Consider the following 19,237-nt stretch of genomic DNA (forward strand, 5'->3'; position numbering starts at 1 on the left):
ATTTCTGGAGTTTGTGATGTCAGATGAAGAGGTATTGGCCAGCTCTATATTGAGATCTAGGTGATGATCTAGTCGTCTCCATGTTTGACTGTCAAGGGTTTGATGAGGTCAGTGTCGTGATCTTCATATATGGAGATCCAGGTGATGAATTATAGTCAGCTCCATATATTGAGAGAGAGACTAATATCTCCTTTTGCACAAAGTAGTGCATTGCAAGATAGAGGGCGCCAGATCCCTTTTAGTCACACTGTACCACTACTTCCTGTTCATCCACAGAGCATTGATTCTAGTTGTTTTCTCCATTAGATTTCTTTTCACCTTTTCAACTTTTATTACTTGGGATGGTAAAAAGATGAGGCAGACAAATACAATGTATTTTGACAAGTAATAAAAGTTGAAAAAAGTGAAAAGAAAGCACTTTAATCTAATGGAGAAAACAACTAGAATCAATGCTCTGTGGATGAACAGGAAGTAGTGGTACAGTGTGACTAAAAGGGATCTGGCGCCCTCTATCTTGCAATGCACTACTTTGTGCAAAAGGAGATGACTGACATCATAGACCACATGAGACTGACACAGAAAGTCCATATTCTATATGGGCATTCCAAGATATGGGCTTAATATTGATGACATCAGGAATCTCCATATATGGGCATAAAAGACTAATTAAGTTGTAAAATAAGTTACATATACAATACATACATTGTTCCTTGGCTACTTTTTTATGCTATACAAAATCACAATATCAAATTATTATTATAATAATTCATTCACAAAGATACATACAAAATGAATACATACAATGTGCTACTGGTGAAAGTAACACATTGTAGTAGAAATGTGTAGATTCTATATGCACCAAACTTGGTGAATAATTTCAGTATACAAGGGGCTTTTTCTTTTCTACAAATATAAAACGAGACATTCTTTATCTGTATATTTCAAAAGATTATTGTAAATATTAATTATTGTAAATAATATATTGCATTGTCAGTAACAGGGCATTAGGATGTCAAACTCACATCTTTAGTCTTTATAAGCGTTATTATGATAGAACAACAGCTAACCTCGCATCACCAGGCTTTCCGCTGGGAGAAAGCCTGGTCTTCGTTTACTAAACGGGCCGTTTGATCCGGTCGGGAGCGGAAGATCTCTTACGTTTTTCTGTAGTCCAAAACGGACTACACTTTGGCCGGAAACAACGACCGGAAACAGTTTCAACCCAGTTAGCGCATGCACAAGTAGTTAAGCGCATGCGCAAGTACGGGTTAAAACTGTTTCCGGTCGTTGTTTCCGGCCAAAGTGTAGTCCGTTTTGGACTACAGAAAAACGTAAGAGATCTTCCGCTCCCGACCGGATCAAAAGCCCGAAATTGGAAGCCAGCCCAGGCTAGAACAACAGCAAACCACTTTAATGCCAATATGAGGAGGTAGGCCAACGCAGAAGCAAGCAAAGCATACTGAAACATGAAACGGATGCACTCTTTCCTCTAATCATGTGAGGGTCAGTTACTGCCCACTAGTGGTTCAATCCCAGCATTGACACACACACACACACACACACACAGGCTTTTCACATGGAAACTAAAGATCGATGGAAGAACGAAGCTGTACATTCACGCTATCCTGCCGGACTGGATGGTGTCGTCACTGGATGAAGAATGGACCATGTCTCTGAGGTCTACAATAACTTGTGTTTGATAAATGAACGACCTGCATGTCCAATGAAGCTTTTGGAACAATCGACAACAACGGACAACACTACTATACAACGCCGCCGCAACGGTCCAGACAGTGTGGAGCCAACAACTTGTGTGACGTTCCCGAGGAGCCGCAGCACAACCTGTGAGAACTGCAACTTTGTTATACACACCACAGTAGGCCTTTTCCTTTGACTAGAACACTACTGTTATTGTTTTAACGGTTTACAAAGTACTTGGCGTATTTCAACATTTTTGACCAGCAGAAGTCACTAATCCCGTACTTGTGTTTAAACACCAAAGCGAGTCATCACGCTACCAAATTGTCTTTGACAGTGGTGTAAAGTAATACTATTTGTACTTCTACTCCACTACATCTCGGATCCAAATATTGTACTTTTACGCCACTACATTTACTAGTAACTGTAGTTACTAGTTTGTAGATGTCTCTTCTTAGGCTATTACAAAATATACATTAGCCGATCAACAAGCTCCCAATGCGTCAAAAGGTTTTTTTAACAGTTGAAAACCTGAAATGGGACATTCTGCATAAATGAGTATTTTTACTTTTGTTATTTAAGTACATTTTTATACAAATACTGTCGCACTTTTACTCAAGTAAATGATGAATTCCGGACTTTTACTTGAAACAGAGTATTTCTACATTTGAGTACTTTTTTCCACCGCTGGTCTTTTTTTGATGCGGAGGGATATCATGCACTCCTCCGCTTGTCTCCGGGACTGACTGACTGACTGGGACATGGCCTGGCTGGGAATACCGAGGAGGGCAGAGAGGGAGCAGCGGATAAAAAAACTAGCAAAGAACAAGCTTTATTAAAGAACAAAATGCTCTAATGCTCCACCAGCTGAAAGCACGCCTTGTGGGGGAACAACACGGATCAAGGGACAGCTGCTTCCCTGCATTCTTGGTGGTATGTAGTTAAACTTTAAGGACCAAGTATCTGTTGGTTAGAAACGAGGTTTCAAACTGCCGATAGAGAATCCATCATCACTGTGAAAAGCTACGTTGGAGCAGAGAGAGGAGGCTCGACACAGGCTTCGCCGTTTAACGCCGAAAAACCGCAGATCTGCGAGCTCACAAGGCGCTGGGATTGCAACGCGCTGTGAGCTTGTGGATCGGATATTTTTTGTTGCGCCTTACGGCCGTACGACCGAATATATACATAAATTAAGCATAACGTTTTAAAGACAGTTTAATTCTTGGCCGCACGAGCATGTCGTTCGATTACAAAAAAATACGTTTTCAACTGGAAAAAGGTGTCGCCACGAAACACTTTTTCGACCACATAACGCCTTTTATTTTAGCCATAACAGCTGAAAAAGAAAGTGTTTGTAAAAGTTTGTGTGCAATGGTGGCAGAGAGAGAGAGGAGGGCTGAAGTTAGCCAGAAAACATGGGATTTACGTTAGAATCTAATGAGCGTTAACGTCCTTAAACCTTCAACACGTTGAGCACAAGGGACAATGTACGACGTTAAAACTCTAAAGTGGTTGAGGGAAGTGTCGCTCTGTTGAAAACGACACAAAACAAACTATAGCCCACTTTTGTTGGCTAAGCTAGTTAGCAGCTAGGGCGCTAGGTTAACTACAATACACATTGTAGTTAATTAGCTCATGTTTGTGTGTGTACAGTACACGCTTGTGAATTTGTGCATGTGTGTTGTTGGCAACACTTGGGGATCGGAGCAGCGTTTTGTCATTTAAAACCTATAACTGTTTTCTTGGAGATGTGCAGAGATGTGTGTTATTTTGTGTCTTTCGCGGGGGAAGGGGGGGGGGGGGGGAGTTATGAGGGTGAGATATGCTTACTAGTAGTCACAGATTCATCCTTCCATATTGTCTGCTTCCTCCTGTACTCTATCTGTGCTTGTAAGGCATGTCAAAAGTGAACAGTCTTGTTCATGAACACAAGTTAGGCCTACACAACCCAGTGTGATCCTATTTCTGGAAGTTGGGCTCGTTTAATGCTTAGGATAACTTGTTTGCTACTGTAAACCAGCATTGCAATGTTAGCCCCAGAGTATGAAAGGAGTGACAGTCTTTTATGGAGGTCTGTTTTCACACCAATGGAACAATGCCCTCAGATGATTTTTCCTTTAGTCCACCACATCATGTAATGCCCAAGTTCTTTCCAAACGGTATCTGATAGATTAAAGAAACTGAATTAATAAACGCACAAGTAAACATTTGATTATTGTAATGTCAATTAAGTAAGCATGTCAGTATAGAAATCTTTAGGAAATTGATTGTTACTGTCAGGGAAATAAAATTGTATATATTTAGCAGAGATTTGTAAATACACCTTTTCAGACACAACTTAACATTTTAGCACTTAAAATGATATAGGCCTAAATAGAGGAAGAAATTGGCAGTCCATTTTTTTTGTCTCATTGGTTCGGGGAGCAACTTAAATTTGAATGCACTTTGTTTTCATCTATCTCTTTGCTCTCCAAACACCTTTACTATGTCCCTGAATGGAATTTCTGTTATTGAACTCAGTGTTAATAGCCAAGACACACTTGATCTGATTTCTCGCCTGATGGCAAGTTGTTTGAAATGATTTAAATTAAATGTATCGCTACATTTCTTATGATACATTATAGGTGCATAGTATTGTGATATACAAATAATGTATGATGTACAGTCCATTGAGTCGAGATAACATCCAAAATGGTGGATGTGCTATTTTCTGTCAAATAAGCTAATGTCTGTTGTGAGTGGTTTTAAGACAGACCCAATCGAAAATGTCTGTTAGTATTACTGACGGTCTGCTGATCGTTTCACAAAATCTGGTTATTGTATTCTGTCATGTGCTGTGAGTTGCAGAGTTCCTTCTGTTGGCTGTGTATTGTCAGATATGATAACATTTCATAACAACTGGTAAAACTGTTAAAGTTACCAGAGTAAGGTGACTTTCTTCACCCGAGTTCTTAATTAGTCAGAGCTATGTTTGTTACCAGCATTTTTCCATTTGTGACTTTGTATAATCTTTCCAGGAACATTGAATCTATATGCCTGTTGATTGTTGAACAGTGTTTCTTGTCACTGACAATTGGACTTTCCTCAACTTTTAATTGCTCACTGTGAAGTGATGCTATTTGTTATAATTACTTGGAGTCATCTGTGATTCCCTCCATTAATTCAATTTTGACTGTCAGAAATATACAGTAGTTCATTTCTGTAGATCTCAACTGGTGTGATTGATTGATTGAATACTTTATTAATAGTTAGCAAAAAGTACAGAGGTACATTGATACAATAATGCTAAAAGGATAAAGGCCTGTCTATACTTCGACCGAAATATAAGATATAAGACTTGTCTAGTTGCAAATTGCAGACTTGCACACTCTTTATGGCGGCAAGACTGGGACCCAAATTGTGTGTTCAGTTGTGACCAAATATATTAGAAGAAAACAATACATCTCATTTGAAATTGTTCCATGGTCTGCTCGGACATCTCGTAACCTTGCGTTCCGACTCCCAATCCATTGGTGGAGAAACACAAGTCAATAGAACATTTATAGTCTGACACTGTTTTTGTTGTTAAGGTCTGAACACCTTTAAGTCGGGACTCGGGACATTTCCCTGCCTTCTTTCATGTGAATGTAGAACAATGAACCATGGATGCAGGAGTAGTGCTGCTGGACAGCTGTGTGCTAGAAGGGAGGGATCTGGTCAGAGATGGGATGAGGGAGGAAGCAGCTCTTTGTAGCCACATCCTTTTCGACGGACTGGCCTCACAAGCCCTTAAACAGCTGCCGCAGGGACTGACACAGAAGGTTGTCTGTCCTGCTGTATCTGTTTAGTCTTTATCTGCGAGTTGGGGATTCACAATTACACTAGTGCAAGATATCACATTTAGATTTTTTCTTGTCTTGGGTCAAAAATGGCTACTTAATACATCTGCATCCATTTTTCTAATGTAGTTGGAAAGGCTTACAGTAATGTAAACCTACAATGGAAGGTTGTAGGAATGTTTTGCATTGGATTTGGCCTGGAAGGCAAAATTCCTAATAAGGTTTATTATGCTTGAGAGAGGGCATCTCGTCTCTGCCATATGGCTCTTATTCTCACCCCAGTTTGTAATAATAATTATATTTGAAACAAATCTCAAAGTGCTTTGTATCCTCTCACATCACCTTTGTAGCATTTTCAATACAGTTCATTCATGTTGCCAGTTGCCATTTGCTATCCCAGTAAATGCCAAAATGGCTCACCTTGGCTTTGTTTCTGTGATTTCTGTCGGCCTGTCTTCACAAATGGTCTGTGTGATAGAGCTGACTGACTAGCATCCTTGTTGTTCGTTTGTCAGGCCATTAGTTTGGCTGCACAGCACAATAAAACGAAACATTGTGTCCATTTGAGTTGTTATTGGGGTATTTGCCAAGTACATATTTGCACATACCTGGTATTCATCCACAGCATTTACCCCAACTATGAGGAGCAGTGGGTGCTATGCTATTAATACATCACAGCAGTAGATGTTGGTGTCTTTCTCAGGGACACTTTGACTAGATGAGTCTTGTGTGTAGACAGGGGTTGTAGCCAGGTAGAATTGTGTTCTATCGTATTGAAGAGGACTGCAACCATCCATCCTAACCCGGGATCATTTGCTGGTGGTCCAGAAAACAATCTGCATGAAAATGAAATTTACTTGATAGTATCATTATGTGTAAAACATCTGCCCTCAGTCCAATCTCACGTAACTGTCTTCCACCCACTTAACAAAAATAAGGCAGTTAACAACCCATTGAAATCCACTGTGTGCTACTCGTCTAATGAGTGTCTCTCAATTTGGTGTTAAGTGTTAATATGAACTTGCATGACCAGAATAAAATTGTTACAGAATGGTACAAAATCATTTGTGCCTTGTGGCATGTCAGAGTGAGATGCAATTCTCTCAAGTCTCAGAACTACGATATGATAAGACCAAATATAGTAAGGAAAGTGAGATTAATAATTTCTTCACTCTGCACGATGAGAGATGTTGAACTTATGCGTGTTGACACCTTTCCATAAGTGCCAGGCAGTTACACAGTTGTGTAACTGAACCAGAATCAGGTGACCATGAATGATGATTATCAACCACATCAAAATACGCCCTTTGGTGGCAAAACCTCCTTATCTGTGCAACAAATTGAACCTGCTCTCCTCTCTGAGTTCAGGATGCTGCATCCGTGGTGCATTGTGAGCTTGTAGATCAGCTAATTTCGGCATTTATACGACCATGTTGTTTGTGTCAAGGTAGATATCGGGCTTAGACATTCCTTCAGCTGGTGCGCAATCACATGCTTCAGTCACTGACTGTCAGTTTGAGCGTTACTTTCCAAAGACCGCAAAGTTGAAATTTTGTAAATGAAGCAAGAACAAACCAGTAAAATAACAATTTGCAGTTACAAATATAGTACTAACTAATGGTTAAGAAACAAAGGACAGGATAACAGGACAACAATATCACCATTATGCAAGCGAGAATTAAAATTACATTTGACTTTATTTAGAGGACTAAGCATTTTGTTATTTTTAATTCAAGGTGCAGTTCAACTCAAGTTTTGTTTATTAAATGTTGTGTATAGTAGTACGTAGCCTTGGGAAATGATGGTTCCTGAGCCATGTGGCCCAAAGTCAAGATCCTATCTTCTGTTTCTGTAGCGTGAGGTGGCTTGAAGTACAAGTACATCCCCCAGCCATAATGTACAAGTACAGAGCTGGACATGCTTCTAGTAAGTCTCAGGGACTTCACCCCAATCCAACCCTTGATGCCAGTGCCAAGCAGGGAGGCACTGGCACCCATTTTTATAGTCTTTGGTGTGACCCGGCCGGGACCTGAACCCCGACCTCCCAATCTCAGGGCAGACACTAACCGCAAGGGCACTGAGGTGTGTGTGTGTGTGTGTGTGTGGAGCTGTAGCCTCAGTACCCAGGCTTTTATTTTGTACAGCTGTAAATGGTCTACATTGAATTTTACTGCTTATATACTAATCTTTATGAATTATTTACTTACTATATTATAATATTTAAATAAACTATATGATTACATTCTATAACAAAATATACCGTACAGTATTTCCTTCTATCTAGTATCGAATAATAATCTCAAATCCAGAATTATCATTATTCAACATTTCAGTAAATTAAATATGTAATAAAGGGAGGACATTAATTATAGACGTAAGAAAATGGGACAGATAACGATCAATTTAAAATATAGATTTAGGTCCATAGATGTGGTGAGAACCAACCTGTGATATTACCCAGCAGCATGGTGCATTTCAGTAATTTAGGAGAAGCTAACATTCAAAACTAATGTTTTATTTCCACATCCTTAATATATATTTTTCTTTTAATGCTAAATATTGCCAATGCAAAAGCAGTTGCTGATGCTGTGTAGCATATGATTTCCTGACCCAAACTCTTTTGAACCTCTCACACAGGATGCCCATGGACTAAAAAACGGACATCGGTGGGAGATCCAAGACGGTACAAAGAGAAGCTGGGAGTCATTGGTGAAAAGCCACCGATATTTTCTGAGCTGATCTGGAATTGCGGGGCCTGCTGTTGCATGCCTTTTCCAAACGGCAGTCCCGATCTCAACCCTTGCGGACTGACCCCCAGCCTCCCCGCCTCCCCTCAGTGGTGGTGACCCAGCTCCGGCCAGCTTGCTGTGGGGCTCTTCCTGTACAGCAGCAGCTGCGTCCTGCTTGCTGCCTCCTCTCCCTCCCCTCACTTCCTGTCCTTGGTCACACAAGGCTAAAGTCTCCTCTCCTCTCACCCCCCACCCCTCATCTCTACCGTCCTCTCTAACACACACACACACACACACACACACACACACACACACACACACACACACACACACACACACACACACACACACACACACACACACACACACAGAGAGAGAGAGACAGTGGCACACTCAAAACCAGAGACTCCTTTGTTGGCCACACACCCTTTTTAACATTTTGATAGTAGCCAGTGAACTGCAGCACCTTGGGATTAGATACCCAACGTTCCCCTCGGTCAGAACAGTCTGACTTCTGGGGAAGCCCCCTTTCTCCCTTGCACTACTATCTCCATCATGACCACCATGTCCAGCCTCTTCTCCTTCACAAGCCCGGCGGTCAAACGCCTACTGGGCTGGAAGCAAGGCGACGAGGAGGAGAAATGGGCGGAGAAGGCGGTGGACGCGCTGGTGAAGAAGCTAAAGAAAAAGAAAGGCGCCATGGAGGACCTGGAGAAGGCCCTGAGCAGCCCTGGACAGCCCAGCAAATGTGTGACCATTCCCAGGTCGCTGGACGGCCGGCTACAGGTGTCCCACAGGAAAGGTCTGCCCCACGTCATCTACTGCCGCGTGTGGCGCTGGCCCGACCTCCAGTCCCACCACGAGCTCAAGCCTCTGGAGGTTTGCGAATACCCATTCGGCTCCAAACAGAAGGAAGTCTGCATCAACCCGTATCACTACAAGCGAGTGGAGAGCCCTGGTAGGTATTCCTGATCGGAGGACACTCTCGTGTCAATGTGGGTGCTGAGAGGGCTTTGTTTTCCAGTTTCCATGTTGTGCTTTCACAAAGAGAGTGACTCAGGGTTCCCACGGTCATGAAATTCCTGGAAATATTTTTAAATTAGAAAAATATTTTTCCAGTACTGGAAAAGTTTTGGAATTGATCAAGTGTCTTGGAAGGTCCTGGAAAAAATAGCTATGCATTGTTTTTGGTTATTGATTTTGTTAATACCTCTGAAATGACAAATTAAACATTGGCCAAATTGTCAAATATTAGAGGCAGAAATTGTGAAAATAGCAGATCTACATGCTCACAACGCCTCACAACGCGAGGCGTTGTGAGCATGTAGATCGGCTATTTTCACAATAAAACCGTGTTATACAAAATTCCTCTACTCTTAGTGCTCGTCAGGGTGCCGGGTCCCCAGTTCAAATATGATTATTTCGGGGGTCACGGCCTGAAAAGGTTGAGAACCACTGGCATACACTTCCTGTCTTTGGGCATTGCGCATAGGAGCAAGCGACCTGTTATTGAGCTGAATTATTGTTATATAGTCCTGGAAATTGGGTTAAATATTCTGGAAAAGTTTTGGAAAAGTTTTGGAAATGAATTGGTAAAAATGTGTGGGAATCCTGGTGACTGCTTTCCTATCTATAAACTAAAAGCCACAAAATAACATAGAAGCAGCATTTCCATCCAATAAGAGATGATTAAATTGAAATCGTCAAGAAATGTTAAATCTGGCATATGTATTGTTCAGTTTTTCTAGGCTTTAGGTTGGACTGTGAAATAACTTGTTTATTTGTTAATTCATAATCCGACTTAAATATGTTTGAATGCATTAAGCGTCAGACCTTCACTTATAATGAAGCTAATCTAACAGTAAATACTAATAATCAATGAGCTGAAATAACTTGCATGCTACAACAAAAAGGACGAATAAGCTGTGAAAATCGGGAGTTGTGCGCACATGCCTGAGCTCAAATCTAAGTAGGTTGTGGAAATGGTAAACAGATCTCCAGAGGTCAGGAGGGAAGGGCTGTCATCACACAGGCCTGTTCTGCACACCCCCCTCCATTGCACAGAAAATCAATACCACTAGCTCTTTTTGAGTCTTATTAGATTATATGCCTGGCACTCCAGTTGGGGTGTGGCATCAGAAAGTCACTTGCTAAATGCATAGTCCCTCTCTTACTACACACTTTGACAATATTCCCACCACCATCCTATTTCTGTGTCTTGCTCTCTCAGTCAGACACAGCATCACACATAGACAAAGGGTAACTCGTAAAGACAGCCTCTCTGACTTTGGGTGCTGCCTCAGCCTCTGCTGCTTGCTGACATGGGATCGCTAGCTCTCCATTCACCATTTTAAGGCCTTGGGATCACATGTCGCTCAGAGGAGAAAACGTTATATCACTGTCCTAGCTTACAGGGTAGTTTTGCTAGGACAACCTTGGGACTATGAGGCCCAATGCCACTTGCTTTGCTGTTTGGACTTGAAAATGGGTCCACCATTGTCTTCACTAATGCTGAGAATGGCTTAAATCTTTATTTGTTGTTGACATAAATCATGTCCCATTACTGTTTTTCCTTTTGATAACCATGATAGTTCTATCTCTGTATTTCCCTCGTAAACTAGGTATAGACAGAAACAATTTGTTCTGGGAAGCGTTTATGATATCCTGAACTGTCTTCGCTCTGTCCATCCAGTGCTCCCTCCTGTCCTGGTACCTCGTCACAGTGAGTTCAACCCCCAGCACAGCCTGCTGGTACAGTTTCGCAACCTCACCCACAACGAGACACACATGCCCCTAAACGCAACCTTCCCAGAGTCCTTCCAGCAGCCGCACAGCGGCGGCGGCAGCAGCAGTGGTGGAGGGGGTGGGGGTTCCTTCCCCATCTCTCCAAACTCCCCATACCCGCCCTCCCCAGCCAGCAGCGGCACCTATCCCAACTCTCCGGCTAGTTCGGGGCCCTCCAGCCCATTCCAGCTCCCAGGTATGCAACATGTACAACTGTATGTATATCAATGCTTATCAATGCTACAATTTCATATATAAATGCTATATTACTAAAGAGGCACTATATAACTTTTCTTTGTATGAATAACATTTTAATTGCATCCAATCTGTATGCTAGAGTATGTTAATACAATACATATACAATTTGGGTTGGTTGTATTTTGTCTCCCTGCTCTCTTCTATTGAGATTAGAAGGTCATCTCTCACATTATGCACAGGATCTGACGCAAATGTTCTCCTGATACTAGAATGTATCCCCTGAGCGAGCACTCGGGTAAAAAAAGAAGCTCAATGGTAAAAAAAAAAAAGATGAGCTGGGTTCAAATCTGGGGTAGTTAAATAGTAGATAGATAGATAGATAGATACCTTTATTATCCCAAGGGGGAAATTTAGTTGTCCAGTAGTAGCACAGCAGTATACAGTTATTTACAAAGTTACAGAGACGTAAGAAAGATAGATAAGAGGGAAAAAAACAAAACAAAGACAAGAGCAGTACAGTACCAATAAGGAGAAGGTGCATCAATAGAGGGGGCGAATAATATATAAGTATATATACATAAAGGGCTACCGTGTCCTATTTTAACCTGAACAATACTCCCACGTGTGATCTTATAAAGAATAAGAGAAAAAAGGTTACACACATTACACACAGTCACACATTTGTATGAGATTAATGGCATAAAAGAATGCTTTTGTGTGTGTTGCCTTATTCTTATTGGCATTCTAGCTATATAATGAAAAAGATGAATTATGATATTCATCCAGACCAAGTAACACCCCTGAAGGGGAAATGAGGGAAATGCCGACTAAGCATTTTGCGCCAAATCCAGGCTTGCTTCCCAACGCACTGCAGCCTTCTAGTGGCTTCTACTAATCTAGTGGAAAGGCTCCAACCCTGTGGTCTGTTTTCTAAAGTAGCCTCAACACTCAATTTACTGAGTTGAAGACATAAAACAGATGTATAAGGAAAATGGATTATTGACCCTCAAGAAAGAAATTTGCTCCAGTCTCATCTGATGGTGTCAATGTATAGAGGAAGTAACCTTTAACTGAGATCATCCGTGGGTGGGAGGCCAGAACAGATCTGCTGATGCACACATCAAATGGCCTTAGGCAGTCAGGCAGACAGAAGAAAAGTTATAATAGCAGTGTACTTGCTTCAGAATTGTTCTTATGAGCCCCAAACATTATTATTGCAGCTCATGAACTGTAAATACCGTATTATTCTCACAGCCATCTGGATGGGGGGGTGGTTTATTTATTAATATTTAATTGAAAGTAGGCTTTTTCCTGTTGTCCAGAATGGGTTTGAAATCTCAAGTTGCAGCTCTGCCAGGAATGGTTGGTTTTAGCATGTGGTTTTAGCAAGTGACGGATATGTGAAATCTGACACCGTTTCCGGGGACAGATCCTGTGATGATTGTTTGACTCCTGGGAGGTGTGTGTGTGTGTGTGTGTGTGTGTGTGTGTGTGTGTGTGTGTGTGTGTGTGTGTGTGTGTGTGTGTGTGTGTGTGTGTGTGTGTGTGTGTGTGTGTGTGTGTGTGTGTGTGTGTGTGTGTGTGTGTGTGTGTGTGTGTGTGTGTGTGTGTGTGTGTGTGTGTGTGTGAGATGCACGTGCGTGCTGTGTGAGAAAAACAGACAGAGCGAGAGAGCCTTTTTTTCTCCTCCTTCACATAAACACATGCTTGTGTATGTATGCATATATGACAGACAGAAAAGGGGAGCAAGAAAGAGAGTCTGTTTGACCATTTGCCAACACCAGCAGCAACTGGTCCTCATCTTCTCTAACTGCTATTGTTTTTAATGTCTCAGCTGACACCCCACCCCCTGCCTATATGCCCCCTGACGAGCAGCTGGGCCAGGAAAGCCAATCCATGGAGACCAGCAGTAGCATAGTGCCTCAGAACATGCCCAGAGGAGGTAAGCTTGAGATCTATACTAGGATTGACCAACGTTAGATTGTACACATAAACAGTTAAATATAGTCAAGTATTTGATAAACAACAAAAACTAAAAGGGCTATGGGTGGGAATGGCCTAGTGCTGTGATTCCCAAGCCTGATGGCTGAACCCCCACAGGCTTATAAATTATAGAAAAACTCTAAAACAACAAACAATGATGGACATTGGTGTGCACACCGGCTTCCCTGAAACGGCAGGGACACTTCACATATGTACAGTATCATCTGGCATATCAGTTAAGCCAATTGGTCAGGTTGGCCAATCAATTCCCTCCAAACACTCTGTATCGGACTGGTGTGTCGGATTCAGAAATCAATGAAAGAACCTCTGATAGAGTAGGGGGTTTCCAAGTGTGAGGTTTGTAGGGGAGGCAGGCATTGACACTAAGGCTTGCCCTCCTGCCCCCGGCAGGTAAATAAAACCTTCGGGCAGTTGGAGTTTACTTTCAGGTTGCCCAAACGGGCAAGTGCTTGTTTGAGCGGGGATGGAACTGTCTATAAACACAACACAAGATATCCGTCTAAACACCTGAACGTGGCCAGAGCGCTCTGTCGTCTGTTCTGTGGAATGTAAAATAAGAGCCCCGTTTACCTATAATGTGCTGTTTTCACTATTTACTTTTCGGGCAAGTGGGCATGACCTTTGGCTAAGTAGAACATGACCTGTACTTGCCTGATGGGCAAGTGCCTCTGAGGCCTTAGTGTCAACCCCCGGGAGGTATGGAGAGATTGGACAGGCTGTTGGAAGTTGGGATGATCAGTTATGCCTGCAGATTCATACAACTTCAGCATACAAACAATGAAAACTTGTACTTGAATTATCAGATGATTGTGACACATTGTGTTCCGAAGGAAGAGGCCTTGGTGGACCTGACATGGACATCTGTCTTCCCCTCTCTCTCTTTCTCTAATGCAAATTGGCAGGTGTTGTTAGGCCTTGAAACGGCATTATGGTATTTTCTGCATTTCAGTGATAATTACTATTAATATTTAATAACAGAGTTGAATATTTGTCTGGCAAAGATGGTAATAGTTCTTTGGAGAGGGGCAGGAGGGCGGTTATCTGTGCTTTGTTGTGAAGATGCATCACTGTTTTTTTCTTTTTTTTGGGGGGGGGGGGCTTTTATGCCTTTATTAGATAGGACAGTAGACTGACAGGAAATGGGGGGAGAGATGGGGAGTGACACACGGCAAAGGATCGGGAATCAAACCGGCGCAGCCGCCAGGCATCAATGCATATGTGGTATGCGCCTGGACCAGTAGGCCAGCGGGCACCCCTGCATCACTGTTTTCAGGGAGGTTTAGGGTTGATTGGGTATATCCCAGACAAATTAAGCCCACATTGGCGTTCAGGCAAATTCTGACAAGGGCAGACAAGTGTGCACTAGCAAAGAAATGTAGTGACAGATCGATATAAAGGAAAGGAACGACTCATTCCTCTGGTACTTCTGTTTGTCTAGAGTTGCATAATGAATCACTGTGTAACAAAACGCATATTCCTTTGCTGACTAGGTGTGAAAACTTGGCCAGTTATCCCTCTACCAGAAGATTCATGTGTGCTTGGATGTCAGTGAAGATAAACTATACAACGAGCCTGCTCTTGTCTTGACCTATTTGTTTAACTTCCCCAGATGTGCAACCAGTAGAGTATGAGGAGCCTAGCCACTGGTGCTCTATCGTCTACTATGAGCTCAACAATCGGGTGGGTGAGGCTTACCACGCATCGTCAACCAGCGTGCTTGTGGATGGCTTCACTGACCCCTCCAGCAACAAGAACCGCTTCTGCCTTGGGTTGCTCTCCAATGTCAACCGCAACTCTACTATTGAGAACACCCGCCGACACATTGGCAAAGGTAGATCTAAATTCTATCTGTCACAGGTGACCCAAGAGAAATATAGGGACATGTTTTGTAAGCAAAGATTTACTAGATATTCTAAGGTAACAGATATTCAGAGGAAACAGAATTAATACATTGCATTTTTTGGCTTGTCCTTGTTGCCCTAACAGGAGTTCACCTGTACTATGTCGGTGGGGAAGTGTATGCAGAGTGCCTCAGTGATACAAGCATCTTTGTCCAGAGTCGTAACTGTAACTATCACCATGGCTTCCACCCCACCACAGTCTGCAAGATCCCCAGCGGGTGCAGCCTCAAGATCTTTAACAACCAGGAGTTTGCACAACTTCTGGCCCAATCAGTTAACCATGGCTTTGAGGCTGTCTATGAGCTTACCAAGATGTGTACCATCAGGATGAGTTTTGTCAAGGTAGGGGAGTCATCTTTTAAATTGTGGGGCCCAGGGATCTGTAATGAGTAAGTCAGAACATATAACTTAGCAAGAAAGGATGCATGTTTTTCAAAAGAACGTATTGTATAGCATGCTTTTCAAAAGACCAAATGTACAGTACACCATACTAAGAGCCTAGTCTCCTGCTTGTTAATAGTATGGTTGCTGGCTGGCACATCTCTGGAGCTGTATGTGCACCTGCTGGCCTGGGTTCAAATCCTGCCATTAATACCTTCCTCCTGTCTGCAATAGCTGTTTTTTCCTGCTAATAATCCAAATAATACAGTAGCCCAGTCCAAAATATAAACACAACATTTGTGTATATCAAAAGTCAAGAGTATAATCTTAAATACTTGTCAGACGACAAACGTATTTATGTAATTTAGTAGCTACTACTAAACCATTTTTAACCAATAATATCATGACATGCACCTGTCAACCTACATAGGGGTATGATTCATTTATCACCAAGTTTACACGAATGCCCTGCTGTGCTTGGATGCAGTTATTTTATGACTCCATGCTAGACACTAGACAGGGTCCTACTCTGTTTAATGTAAATGAACATGGTGGACTTATCATGTTCGTTAAGTCATATGAAAGAAAGCATAATGTACTGTACTCTGGTCGGCCTCCAATATAAGATTTGTCAAGTTGTAGGGAAGTGTATTTAAGCTTAGGGTCAGCGAATTTAAAGAGGGCAGTATCACTAGTTGCCACTGGTGCTACACTCAAATAACAAATGTGAACTCATTGAATGTTGTATAGTTGGGAACTTGGGACAACTCAAAGATGAAATCAAGAAAAATGTGCAGGCTTGGATGGAGGCAGTATGGATTTGTATTTGTAAAAGATTGTCTATGAGTAGCACAGCTTGAATGCGTCTAGTCGTGCGGTACTGGGAGCCTGGTAGCTGTGGCGCTCCACCTCTGCAATCATTATCCCAGGGGTCTAGTGCATTGTGAAATCGGGATATTAAACTCCTGTGTTCTCGACTGATACATACAATAAAGCCCTCTGACCCCCACTACTAATATTTACAAATTTACACTGTATCATTCATTGTTGGAAATGAAATCTCCGCTCTGTGTATGTGTATTGAGTATGTTATACCTCAATACCTGTATAAAATGTATCTTGGACTTGCCTTTTTCCATATGGTAACTGCAGGATAAAACAGTTTTTTTGCCATTAGCAGAGTGCTGTATTGTGTATATTGCATGTCAGAAACCTTCTTTCTCATGACTTATGTGGAGCATGTGAACAGGACATTTTATTCAGCTCTTATGTAAATGTTTTTATTTTATTTTATTGATTGAATACTTTATTAGTCAAAAATGTTACAATACAAATCAAGGCTAAAACGTTAACACAAAAAGTCCTGGGGACTTGTTTCCATTGTGGGAATACTAGTCAATTGGATTGATTTAATTCCGAATGAAAATAATTGGCCCACGCAGCCATTTTCTCTCATTCTGCTTTCCTGATGTCTGTCAAATTAAATATGGTGCTTACTCATTGAAAAAGCTTTTCTGGTATAATAAAATGTGTTATATCCGCACACATCTTCATAATCGGTCTCATTATTCTGTTGATTCTCTTCTCAGGGCTGGGGAGCCGAGTACCATCGGCAGGACGTCACTAGCACCCCCTGCTGGATAGAGGTGCACCTGCACGGGCCACTTCAATGGCTGGACAAGGTGCTGACACAAATGGGCTCGCCTCTCAACCCCATCTCCTCTGTGTCCTAATGACAGCCCTTATGATTTGGGAGGTTCTTTTTACTTTTTTTTTTTACAGTTTTATTTTTTTGTTCCTCAGTGATTTATAATTTAAGGTGGTCTTAATGGCTGAACTGTTTACACGTAACTATGGGAGGGGATTATTGAACTCTGGCTTGAGAAGCAGCTGCACCAGCCAGAATACAGTTGTTGAAACAGAGTAATGTTACAAGCAAACATCTGGAGAAGCAAGTAGCAGCAGTGACATGGAGTCACTACTGCTTGACAACACTACCCACATGTTCATCAAACAAGGGACAGGACCGTCGAGCTTGCCTTGGACCTGACTAAAGTACAGTTTTTAGCATTTTGTTTTATTTAGGTTTCTCAGATGATTTAATCTTTGTAGTTTTTTTTAAAGAAACACAATTGTGTATCGCTACTATGCCTTACATAAAGTCAACAAGGAATTTTATTGAAAGTCTTTCCTTTCCTTACATTGTCTACATGTCAGATATTTACAACTGATACAGATACAGATATGTTTACTATTAGGCTCAGCTATCATAACAAATGCTTCCTTTTATAGTCTCTACTGCTAGAAACAAACACTGAGCTACTGCCTTTGAATAAAGTTTGTTAGCCAGACTGTCAGTCTTGACATGGGAGATCAATCACTGAACAAATTTAACATACCTAACCATATTGTGAATGTTACATCTATTGTAATAGAAGTAGTCATTTGTGATATAATCTGAAATACTGACTTCCAACATTGCTGATTCATGTTTGTACTATCAAGTTCAAGTGAAGAGTGACTGTGTTTTCCATACTCACTGTATGTATTAACAATCTTGTGCACTCATGGTTTTTTGTGGAGGCAAATAAAAATCTGGTGTGGGTACCAATACATTATGTGGATAGGTAACTGACTTAATTAGCACAATTGAATAAACACAGGTTATTTGGTAACAATGAGTCCTTGTTTTGTCAGTTTTTACATTATAGTTTTACAGTTATACATTTTACCAAATCAAGTTTAAACATACGGTTTCAACATTAGATGGGTACACATGGGGCTTAAAGGGATATTTCACTTTCAAAAAAACTTTTTGTCATTTTATCGTCTAATCAGGCTTTTGGGAACACCCAGGACAGTTTTTGAATTTCTTCATTCAGTATTTAGATATTTGATACATTTTAAGGATGATAGATTCAATGAAAACGACTGTGTTTTTTCTATAACCTTTTTCATTTATTTTTTATAATCTTTTATTCCTAAAAGCCTGATTAGACGATATAATGACAACGATTTTTTTGAAAGTGGAATATCCCTTTAACCATTTAAACCCTATTCTTAGTTGACCGGATTCCCAAGGTGCTGAACTAGGGCCCCTCTTGTTTTTGCTCTACACCAATTATCTTTGTTGTGAGCTTGTAGATCACTATTCTTGCCAAATGTTAGACCCAGAATATGGATGCTAGAATTCAAGTGGTTAACCTTTTTCCCCCAGGTACGTGTCACGACACGTAAGCATACTTCTATTGGCCTAATAGAAACCACTAAATAGATGTAACAACTTTTGCATCCGTGACAGTTGTAGAGGTGGCACGGTGGGGTTGGCAAAAGGGCCTTTCTGTGTGGCGTTTGCATGTTCTCCCCATATCTCCTAGACCTAGGGTACCCAGTTACCCACACAAAAGAAAATATGCAGTAATCCTGGTCTCTACTGCCTCCCCCTGGCCAGTCGTGGCGCCTGATGGAGGGGAAAGGAACTGGTTGGAAATTCCGGAATAACATGTTACTTCCACGCCCTACGTCCAGCCAGGGAAACTCCCCGTCAGGTGAAAAGCAGCGGCTTGGACTCCTCATGTATAGAAGGAAGCATAAGGTCAGTCCGTTGTTCTCCCCGGGATGGCAGAGGGATTGTAGCTCCAAGGATTACATTTAGACACTTGACACCAGGCGAAAAAAAATGTGTTACAAAAATTGTGGGATAAAAATGAGAAGGAAAAAGAAA

At 41.6% G+C, this 19,237-nt stretch overlaps 1 protein-coding gene across 2 annotated transcripts; it reads left to right on the forward strand.

The window, feature by feature from the left end:
• Positions 1–1,588: 1,588 nt before the first annotated feature.
• Positions 1,589–18,162, forward strand: smad5 (SMAD family member 5). Of its 2 annotated transcripts, none has more exons than XM_080746871.1 (7): positions 1,589–1,844; positions 8,154–9,203; positions 10,938–11,225; positions 13,062–13,169; positions 14,841–15,062; positions 15,218–15,474; positions 17,103–18,162. In XM_080746871.1, exons 2-7 carry the CDS (start codon positions 8,801–8,803, stop codon positions 17,244–17,246), a joined length of 1,422 nt encoding a protein of 473 aa, XP_080602997.1. In that variant the 5' UTR covers positions 1,589–1,844; positions 8,154–8,800; the 3' UTR covers positions 17,247–18,162. The 2 variants fall into 2 exon arrangements, with proteins under 2 accessions (XP_080602997.1, XP_080602996.1); XM_080746870.1 differs by lacking the exon at positions 1,589–1,844 and adding an exon at positions 2,483–2,631.
• Positions 18,163–19,237: the final 1,075 nt, after the last annotated feature.

Source organism: Nannobrachium achirus (genome assembly GCF_963921795.1).
Source record: "Nannobrachium achirus genome assembly, chromosome: 17".
Lineage (NCBI taxonomy): Eukaryota > Metazoa > Chordata > Actinopteri > Myctophiformes > Myctophidae > Nannobrachium > Nannobrachium achirus.

Excerpts from the sequence above, each read along its gene's own strand:
- smad5 (XM_080746871.1), top strand. The coding sequence starts at position 8,801 with ATGACCACCATGTCCAGCCTCTTCTCCTTCACAAGCCCGGCGGTCAAA. Across the intron at positions 11,226-13,061 it reads CAGCCCATTCCAGCTCCCAG|CTGACACCCCACCCCCTGCC; the intron begins GTATGCAACATG and ends TTAATGTCTCAG. Across the intron at positions 15,063-15,217 it reads CCGCCGACACATTGGCAAAG|GAGTTCACCTGTACTATGTC; the intron begins GTAGATCTAAAT and ends TTGCCCTAACAG.